Here is a 10,660-nt window from a genome sequence, read left to right on the forward strand (position 1 = left end):
TCATTCCCCGTAGCCTCACGTAGATCTGACACGTTTATTTGATCTCTGACAATATGGGACGGGAGAGGGATGTCGCCGTCATCATCATCCTCGTCCAGAACTGGAGCCCGGTTAGATCTACCATATTCCATCCATTCCCGCACCGGATTTTTCTCATCATAGAATGAAAGATGGGCTAGCTGGTCAATGAAATCACCTTCTTCACGCATCAGTGGGCCGGAGACCTCCTCGAGTCGGAGACGAAGATTGTAGTTGACATAGACAAGCTTATTAAGTTTCTTGTGCGACAACCGATTGCGAACCTTTGTATGCAGCAAGGCAAAAGTACTCCAGTTCCGCTCGCATCCACTGGATGAACAACATTGTGAAACAAGCCTCATGGCAAGGTACTGCAGTTTTGGAGTACTTGATCCGAACATCATCCACCAGGACGCTGCATGTGCAACCGAGTATGTAAGCAATATTTTCGAAGAGAGAAAATAACAATTTTATACGGAACAACTCTTACATGGGGATGTCTTTGGGTCCATCGCCATCCGCATTGCCATATCACTGCTATACTCGCCAATTTTCTGCCGAAACACGTCAAGCTCCTGCAATGCCTGGACGGCGCTCTGGAGATCCGTCATGCGCTGAAATGTATCCTTAAGTCCACGAAACATTTGTTGAGTTGGTTCCATCGTATAGGCATACCTCGGATTTAGGACAGCAGCTGCAAAATATAAATCACTTCAAATAAGCATTATTTCAATAGAGTTTAAAAATAGACGACTGATGTGTGCTTACCTGGACCCACATACGTGCCTATGAACACATCATCCAACCTCTCGTCCACCACCTCAACATACTCTTTCAGTGTGGAAACATTTGTTCCAAAGAAAGACTTCAGCTCCTGTTTCATAGTCTGGTAGGCCATCACGACTTCGCACATGTTCGGCTTCTTGTCCTGATCAGCGAAGCGGAGGAACTTGTATATTGGTTGAACTGTGTCGATGATATATTTCAATGCATCCCACCACTCCATACTTGAAAAACTTGCATGAGTAAATCTACCATCTTCGGTATTCGCCCATTTGCTGTGTTGGAACTCAGTAGATGTCATCCACTGCATGAAACGATCACGTTTCCGATAGATGCTCTCTAGGAACATGTAGTTGGTTCCAAATCGAGTGGCATTCCACTTGACCAACTCACCACCGATTGCGTTCCTCATCATTGTATTCAACTGACCATGATTGTGTAACCAATTTGAAATTCGCTTGCACTGCTTGATGATAACACCATGTTCAGGCCTTCGAGCTATATCCTTCAACATCAAATTGACGGTGTGTGCTAGACAAGGTGTCCAAGCTATGTGGTCATACACATCACTTAGTAGTTCATTGCATGCTTTTTTGTAATTCGAGCCGTTGTCGGTGACTACGTGCACGACATTCTCCGGTCCAATCTCTTCCACCACCTTTCGAATCTCCTGCAATGGAAGACGGATTTTTTAGTAACATGACAAAACATACACAATGTGAATGGAACAGGTTGAGGGACTACCTTGAACAAATATGCAGCATTTTGAATTCTTCCAGTCGCATCAATAGACTTATGGAACCACATGACCCCATTGCAATATATCAAAAAGTTGATGACACTCATCCTCGTCGGACCAGTCCATGAATCACACATTAACGTGATGCCAAATAAGGGCCAGTCTTTCTGAAACTTTACGTACCTCGTCTTCAAGTCTTGCTCATTCTGATCAAGGTACTTGCCATCAATATCCCGTCCAGTGGGTGATGCGATACCTTCACCTGCAACCATATGAAAATCATAAGATACAAAAATGTAAGTTTATAGGTATCATTGCAATGAAAGAAAACTTACCCCACTTCTGTGTCTCCCTAACCGCGCTGATAAAGTATGGACTGTCAGCCTGTCTTCCAGGTACTCCTGCAATATGGAAAAACTTTGACCAAGCTTTACCAATAGCTTCCTTTGCGTTCTTACCCTTCTGCGTCCAGGAGCCTGTATCAATCCTTGTTTGTGTCATTCCTCTTCTCCCACCAGCTGCCAAGTTATAGTCCTCCACCACAGGACTCTCCCTCTGCGAAGTGGACTTTCGAAACATTCTCTGCATAACATTCCCCCTCGTCGAACCACTACCCCCTCCACGCTCATATGCACCTCCTCTCTGTTCCACCCCCCGTCGGAACTCTGCTTCCGCTCTCGATAGATCCATGGCACGCTGCACCTGAGCCTCCTCATCTTCTTCATCACCGGGATAGTTTCCCTCTGCTGCAGCCTTCTCCCGTCTCAACCTCTCTCGGGCCCGGTCAGCAGTTGCCTTCTTTGCCCTATCCAACTCACGCTGAAAGAAGTCCCGCACATCAGGTGGCACATTCCTGCAATGGATCACCTCTGCCCCGCGCCCAGCCAAATGTTGTTTCAATCTAGTCGCACCACCTCCTCCTTTCTGCGTACGACAATAGTTACATCGCCATCCGGGATAAAGATTTTCACCGTGTTCCCACACAACATCTCTGCTTGCCATTGTCTATCTGCATACATGCACAACAAAAATATATCATCTAATATTCTTACTCCTACCTAAGTTATAGTGTCAAAAATCATCTAATACACCTAAATTAAATCTAGCTAAAACCTACTACATAGTGCAAAAAATCATGTAATATAAATAAATCTTCCCTAAATTCTAAATATACCTAAGTCATACACCTAAATCCTAAAACAAAACATCTAAATACACCTAAATCCTAGGGGAAAAAAAACTAACCTGACCGCGGCTTACCAACGCTAATCGGCGGTTTACCGCCTCCCCATACCGGTAAACCGGCCTCCCCGGGCGGAAAACCGGACGGGACCGGTAGATCTGCTACCGGTCCGGCTTACCGGTGAGGGAGACCGGTTAGCCGGGATCTGAGAGCGGCTAACCGGCCTCGAGCGGCGGGCGGCGACTTCTGGCGGCGGACAGGAGTCAGTGAGGGGGGAGCGGGTGAGGGAGGCGCTGGTGAGGCTTCGGCTGAGGGACACGCGACGTTAAATGACCTCTACCGCGCGATGGGCCTTAATGGGCCGCGGTTTTTTTCTTTTTCTTTTTTTATTTATCTTATAAATTCCGAAAACCATACTAAATGAACGAATTTTGGAGAAAATTTGACACCATTAGATTCATTGCACCTTGAAGTATTTTTAGAAATTTTTTGGGAATTTTTCATTTTTTTGAATTCAAATTTAAATTTTGAATTTGGACCGGTTTCATACCGGACCGAACCGGTACCGGTCCGGACCGGTTCGACCGGTAACCGGTCAAACCGGACCGGTTACCGACGGTTCGGTTAACCCTGGACACAACACGGCCCATCAAGTCCCCTGGGCATCACTTGGCGGGAAACGGAGCGCTAGTTCCCGCCCTTTCCACTATTTCCGCCGCCGCCGCCTCCCGCCATTTTACCCTCCCCTTCCCATTCTTCCCATCTCTCACCACCTCCTCTTTGTGCCCACCAGTGCTTGCGCCTCTGCGAACAAGACATGGCGTCTAATGGCGGCGGTAGCTCCCCACCTCGTAAGCTCCATTCGCCATCTCTTGCGGGCTGCATTCAATTTTATTTCCCTGCAGATTTTTTCCCAAGATTTGGATTCCTGTCGGTGGAAATCTCATCTTTGCTGTCGGTCTTGCAGCCGCGTCGTCGCCGGATGCTCGCCCGTCGAGCCCGCTGCCGGTCACCAACTCCTCCCCTACCCAATCCACGCGCCGGTCCGGCGGGCGCCGCCGCCGTGGGTCCGCCAGCCCCTATGCCTCGTCCCCTTCCCTCGGGGGTTTCGAGACGCCGCCGCACCCCGGACGCCGGACTCCGTCAGGCGGCGGAGCCGGTGCCGCCCGGCAGCAGCACCAGAACTGGACTGGCCGGTTGCCGCCGACGCCCTCCACCCCCATGTCCACCGACGACATCCCGCCGTCCTCCGACGCCGGAGAGGACGAGACTGACGGGGGCGGCGCGGGCGTCGACGCCACCCCAGTCTTCGTCTGGGGCACCAACATCAGCGTGCAGGACGTCAACGCCGCCATCCTCCGGTTCCTGCGCCACTTTCGGGACCCACGCGACGCCGGCCGGGTCGACCCTGTGATGGACGAGGGCAAGTACATGCGCGCCATCCACCGCATCCTCGAGCTCCAGGGCGCGGAGTCCCTCGACGTCGACGCGCACGACGTCTTCGACCACGACCCGGACCTCTACAGCAAGATGGTGCGCTACCCGCTCGAGGTGTTAGCCATTTTCGACATCGTACTCATGGACCTCGTCGCACGCATCGAGCCACTCTTCGAGAAGCACATCCAGACCAGGATCTACAACCTAAAGTCGTCAATTTGCTTGAGGAATCTTAATCCATCTGGTAAATTGGTTATTACTTTTGGGCTTTGGCCATGGTGTCACTGATCGAACTTCTTTTGTGAAATTGTACCTTGCTTCATCTGTTTTGTGATTCCCTGTTTCTTTTAGATATTGAGAAGATGGTGTCAATAAAGGGTATGATAATTAGATGCAGCTCGGTCATACCAGAGCTCAAGGAAGCTGTGTTCCGCTGCCTAGTTTGTGGTTTCTACTCAGAGCCCGTTATGGTTGATAGAGGTATGATATAATAACGGCATGTTGATTGATTCCAGACTGAACTGTGATAACATTTTCAATGAAATTCCTACATTTAATTAATCAACTTCACATGTCTTGGATTTCATGGTGATTTATAAGATAAAGTAAAAACCTGATAGTGATCAATCCAATTGTCTTTGTATTCTTTGTCAGGAATAAATCTCTTATGCAGTTGATCTGAATTCACTTGGCCTTTGCACCCAAAAATATGGCAGATCGAAGTAAAGATTCCACTTCAACATATTGTTTCTGTTAGTTTTCCTTTCTGCTAGGCATACTTATTAGTTATTAGTGAGTCACCACGTTCAGAAAGTGTTCTTGTAGTTTGGACAACGTTTGGGGTTCTTAGATTGTGTGGTGGTGATTAGGTTCTGTTATTCACTTTACTCTTCTTGGTGAGTTCATCTGGGCAATATGTTTTCAGTGAATCGTGGAGCTTAGGCCTTATTTTTTACCTTGAAACAGTAGCTGCTTCTTTCGTAAAAATAAAGTAGCTGCTTTGAAAATGCATACTATCCAGGAGTATACAACATCTGTTCAGTACTCCACATTGATAGAAAGTTGTGCATGTCATATGTAGATAAATTAAATTTGTTAGGTTGTATTTTTCTACCATGAAACTAGTATGGTGGTTTTGCTTTCACAGGGAGAGTAACTGAACCACATATTTGCCAGAAAGAACAATGTAAAGCCACAAATTCTATGACCCTAGTGCACAACAGATGCAGGTAGCTATACTGATCTTGTTTCCATTTTTCTTTGATAGCGTTCTTAACCAATTCATAGTCAAATGGATGTAACATTCTTTTTTCATGACTAGATTTGCAGACAAACAGATCATAAAGTTGCAAGAAACACCAGATGAGATACCAGAAGGTGGCACCCCACATACAGTTAGTGTCCTGATGCATGATAAGCTTGTCGATGCTGGAAAGCCTGGAGATAGGGTTGAGGTAAGGATTGGACATAGTAATCAGTACCATAAATCTTGGCATGTGGTTCTTGTTTATGCAAATGTTCAATTAACCCCTTTTTTATGACAGATCACTGGAATATACAGGGCAATGAGTATTAGAGTTGGACCTGCTCAGAGGACAGTGAAGTCTATATTCAAGGTTAAAAACAGAACTTATTGCATTCTCATGTTTGAATTCCTTCTTATCACAGTGGCACTCAATCGTGTAGTGAACTATTAGCTGATTGCATTCCTTCTTCATTTTCTGATGATATTTCTTCATTTAGACGTATATTGATTGCCTTCACATAAAGAAGACAGACAAGTCTAGGCTTCATGTGGAGGACACTAACACCATGGATATTGACAATGCTGATGCAAACAAGTCTACTGAAGAGGACTTCCTTAGTGATAAGGTAATTTTTGGTACTTATACCTTTCTTCAACGGCATGCGCTGGATTCTTGGCAACATTTTTCTTTTCTGTGTTGCAGGTTGAGAAACTAAAAGAGCTTTCAAAGTTGCCTGATATCTATGATAGATTGACTAGGTCATTGGCTCCGAACATATGGGAGTTGGATGATGTTAAAAAAGGCCTCCTTTGCCAGGTAATTTTATGGAATATTAGCATGTCCTTTAGGAAGTTTGTGTTGTAGCCAAACATAGCATACTGAAAATATTCTGTGTGCAGCTTTTTGGTGGCAATCCCTTAAGGCTTCCTTCTGGGGCTAGCTTCCGTGGTGACATAAATATTTTACTTGTGGGTGATCCTGGAACAAGTAAATCCCAGCTTCTCCAATACATGCATAAACTGTCTCCTCGGGGAATCTATACAAGTGGTAGAGGAAGTTCTGCTGTTGGTCTTACTGCTTATGTTACGAAAGATCCTGAGACTGGTGAAACTGTACGTGTGCCATTATTTTTGACATTATTGCTTTGGTCACCTGTTATCTTGTTAAGTTGCTCGAATGACTTCAACCATGACCTGTTTACCTTTCAGGTTCTTGAGAGTGGAGCACTAGTTTTAAGTGACAAAGGTGTTTGCTGTATAGATGAGTTCGATAAGATGTCTGATAATGCCCGAAGCATGCTACATGAGGTCTGTCTTGCTAAAATGTTTACTTATAATTTGCATGCCAAGATAAATTATCCATGTAAGCAAACTCCTGCGGTTATTGTAGGTGATGGAACAGCAGACAGTATCCATTGCGAAGGCTGGAATAATTGCATCTTTAAATGCTCGAACATCTGTCCTGGCATGCGCAAATCCTACCGAATCACGCTACAATCCGAGACTTTCTGTAATTGACAACATCCATCTTGCCCCAACACTTCTTTCAAGGTAAGTAATTAGATGCCTGCACGTTTGTTTTTTCACGAATATGCAGGATGCCTGCATGTTTCGAAGTGAATGAGTGGCATGTAAATGTTTTAACTCTTGGCACAATTCAATATGCAGGTTTGACCTGATTTATCTTATCTTGGACAAGGCAGATGAGCAAACTGATAGGCGCCTGGCAAAGCATATTGTTTCACTGCATTTTGAGAACCCAATTGTAAACCACCAGACTCAACCTTCATAACTGAAGCTTTATTTTTTGAGGAAATAGATAGCGTTCAACAATTTAACAAATTCAACACTTTTCTTAGCTTATCCTGTGTCTTATTAATCGTGCATTCATCCTGTTGTGCAGTTAGAAGAGCTTGAGGTTTTGGATTTGCCCACATTAGTTGCCTACATAAGCTATGCAAGGAAGTATATTCAGCCACAGTTATCTGATGAAGCTGCAGAAGAATTGACTCGTGGCTATGTTGAGATGAGGAAAAGAGGGAATAGCCCTGGAAGCAGAAAGAAGGTAGCATCTCTGTTCTACTGTGCTCTGAGTAGCATTTAAGCCCGTAACACATTGCTGCTTGGTGGATAGGTTATAACTGCAACTGCCAGACAAATAGAGAGCTTGATTCGTCTCAGTGAAGCATTGGCCCGAATGCGATTCTCTGAAGTGGTAATACATTATTCTGTAATCATGGTTACTGTTTAGATCCATAACAATTTTGGCTCTCGTGACATAATTTTGCTCTGTTTGTGTGCAGGTTGAAGTGCGAGATGTTGTTGAGGCCTTCAGGCTTCTCGAAGTTGCCATGCAGCAGTCTGCAACGGATCATGCAACAGGTCAGCTAACTTGCTTGGCTTTTTCTTCCTGTTCTGTTTTCCCTTGTAACCTTTGTTTCTAGTGCTGATGGTATCTTTTATGAATGGCAAAAGGGACGATTGATATGGATCTAATCATGACGGGAATATCTGCGAGTGAAAGGCAGAGACGGGAGAACCTCGTTGCAGCAACCCGCAACCTTATCATGGAGAAAATGCAGCTTGGAGGCCCCTCAATGCGTATGACTGAGGTAAAGAAACCTTTTGCTTTGGGTTCCTGCCTGTGCCCTTGTTATCATCATTAGTTGGCCCAGCTGTGAGCTAAGTATTGGTTCTGATTGGTGCGCAGTTGCTGGAAGAAATGAGGAAGCAGAGCTCTATGGAAATTCATCTGCACGATGTAAGTTGAAACTTTATCTTGCAGTACCTCGTATGTTTATATTTCACTGGCTTGACACATGCTAAGTGTGCATGGAAACTTGTTACAGCTTCGCAGTGCTCTTGGTACTCTGATGACTGAAGGAGCTGTGGTTATCCATGGCGACAATGTGAAGAGGGTTTGATGCTGTTGCCATCTGTGGCATTGACGTGGAGATGCTTCTCCAGCTCAATCGGCATTTCCTTGAGCCAACTTTGCTACGGATTGCAAAGTGATGAAATGTTGAGCTGAGCTGTGCAGAGTGCTATCCTATTTGGTCTAAAGTCTAAACTGGTCCTGATTGTGCAACTCCCTAGATAGTGACGCTGCTAGCTGTAGTCATCTTTCTTACAATTAATTTTGAAACAGGTTCTTGCGATAGCTGAGTACTGAATCAATGTAACTTGTATCATTTGCAAACTCCTGCTCAGGTTCAACTGAAACGTATGTAGTGTGTACGGTTTTTTGGCATTTATGTTAAAGCAGCCACCGGTACTTCTGACTCGAACTATCGTCTGGACCTAAAATCCTACTGGGTTCTATATTTCCGTTGCTAGCACCACGACAGCCATATCTGATTCTGATGAGGACATTGTCATGCTGGATACATCCGAGATTTGGTCTTCTACGAGTTCTAAGGATTATCCCGTGTAACAATGACAAGGTGCTACGTCACCAGTTTTGAATCGTGCCGGATTTTCTATTGTGTTGGACCATAAGCCCCATCGCTCCCAACCCTTCTGATGCCCCCTTTCTGCTATAGCCTTGTTTGGTTCTCCTCCACTATTCCTAGCGCACGCAAGCCTAGAAAAGAATTTCGTATGCATGGAGTACTAAATGAAGTCTATTTGCGAAACATTTTCAGGGATGTGTATAATTTTTCGCGACGAATCTAATTACGGTAATTAATCGATGATTGGCTATAGTGATGATACAGTAACCATCCTCTAATCACGCGGTCAAAGGTCTCATTAGATTCTTCAGAGTTCCTAGCGCAGGGGTTCTGGAGTTAGTTCTGTAAACTGACTTAGTTTGACACCGTAATTAGCGGTCAAAGTTAGCTACAGTTCCTAGCACTACCTAGCGCTAGGGAACCAAACATAACCAAAACTCAGTAGCCGATGACACATTAGAGTTTGGATTTTGTTGAGTTCTATTTTTACATTGAGAAACAAATATCATTTATTGTAACTTTAACGTTGTCTTTTGGCTGTAAATTAGAGACCCGTTCTTACCATTATAGCGACTAGTCCTTTTGTGAACCTCATTCATCTTTGCTTCATATATATTTGCAATTTCAGATTACATGTTTATCTTTTCTTGCTTGTGTTATTCGATTCGCGTGTAGTAAAAGGTTTCTTTGCGAGGTCAATCAAGTTGTGCTGGGTTGATAACCAATGGAGCAGCGGTGTAACAGTTGCAGGACTTCGAATCATGTCGGATTAGAAGTTCGGATCGCCAATTTCGAAGATCGGGTCAGTTGTATCAGGATTCAGATTAACTGTGAGGTATATTTCGTGTTCCCCTTTAGATTCATCTCGTTCATTTACCTCGAGTCCAAAAAAGCTCAAAAAAATTACACTGTCCCCTGTCGTATAACATGTTTTAGCCTCACAATTTCGTTTCAAATCACTTTATTGAGTTTCTGTCCATGGTCAAGTCTTGTTGCTAGTTTAGTGTGTTCATAGTCGTAGTTCAATCGTCCATCGCTGTTTTGTTTCCGCTGCTGTCCCATCCACGTTTACCCCAACAACAAGTCAAGCCATTGCCTCGCTAGCCACCTTGTGTGAACTCTTGTCACGCAAACCCTAGATATGTTGCAAAATGCCTTGTGTGTTTCGCCTTGCATCCCAGTCTTTCTTGATTTATCTGGCGATACCTATTGCGGCATATACCAGGGAAGGTTTGTCCTTGGTTTCTTGCTAAGATACTTTGCTCAGTTGTGACCAGTGTTGTGAGGATAGGGACTCTTTGCCCTAGCCGTGACGACATGTTTTGCCCGGTTTTTACCCTCTAAAAACCCTAAATCAGAGGTCATTCTTTAGAACATGCATAACTTTTCGCTCGTAACTTGGATTGAGATGAATTCTTTTTTGAATTAGATAGAATTAAATTTTGCATCTGAATCTCCTTGGCTTTGCCCGGCTTTGCCGCGATATCCATGCTCATAATTTCAAAATTCGGTTTATAAGACAGAGACTCAAGCTCCGAAGTTTCTGCATGCTTTTTTAGAAAACGTGCATGATTTTCTGTGAACCACATTACCTCTGTTTGAGTTAAAAACTTTTGTAGTTCCCTCTCTTGTGACCCCGGTTCAAAGAAAAATATAAGAAAATATTTAAGAAAATTAAAAAGTTAAAAAATAACGACATGAGAAAAATTAGGAAAAAGAGAAATAACAATTGGATGAGTTGCTGGTTGCTTGTTCTTTAAGTTTGTCCATCGTCTTTTGTTCCAAGTTTCTTGTGTGACGTT

The 10,660-nt window shown here is 44.3% G+C and overlaps 1 protein-coding gene across 1 annotated transcript; it reads left to right on the forward strand.

Moving 5' to 3' along the window:
• Window positions 1–3,426: 3,426 nt before the first annotated feature.
• LOC120675190 (DNA replication licensing factor MCM4) lies at window positions 3,427–8,693 on the forward strand. The gene is made up of 18 exons (XM_039956295.1): window positions 3,427–3,574; window positions 3,691–4,404; window positions 4,512–4,640; window positions 5,308–5,389; window positions 5,482–5,614; window positions 5,705–5,776; window positions 5,904–6,032; window positions 6,110–6,223; window positions 6,307–6,519; window positions 6,616–6,714; window positions 6,797–6,957; window positions 7,075–7,171; window positions 7,310–7,471; window positions 7,541–7,621; window positions 7,710–7,788; window positions 7,882–8,018; window positions 8,117–8,167; window positions 8,256–8,693. Exons 1-18 carry the CDS (start codon window positions 3,541–3,543, stop codon window positions 8,328–8,330), a joined length of 2,562 nt encoding a protein of 853 aa, XP_039812229.1. The 5' UTR covers window positions 3,427–3,540; the 3' UTR covers window positions 8,331–8,693.
• Window positions 8,694–10,660: the final 1,967 nt, after the last annotated feature.

The sequence above is a fragment of the Panicum virgatum genome, chromosome 5N, assembly GCF_016808335.1.
Source record: "Panicum virgatum strain AP13 chromosome 5N, P.virgatum_v5, whole genome shotgun sequence".
Classification (NCBI taxonomy): Eukaryota; Viridiplantae; Streptophyta; class Magnoliopsida; order Poales; family Poaceae; genus Panicum; species Panicum virgatum.

Excerpts from the sequence above, each read along its gene's own strand:
- LOC120675190 (XM_039956295.1), top strand. The coding sequence starts at position 3,541 with ATGGCGTCTAATGGCGGCGGTAGCTCCCCACCTC. Across the intron at positions 5,777-5,903 it reads CAGTGAAGTCTATATTCAAG|ACGTATATTGATTGCCTTCA; the intron begins GTTAAAAACAGA and ends TTCTTCATTTAG. Across the intron at positions 7,622-7,709 it reads GAATGCGATTCTCTGAAGTG|GTTGAAGTGCGAGATGTTGT; the intron begins GTAATACATTAT and ends GTTTGTGTGCAG.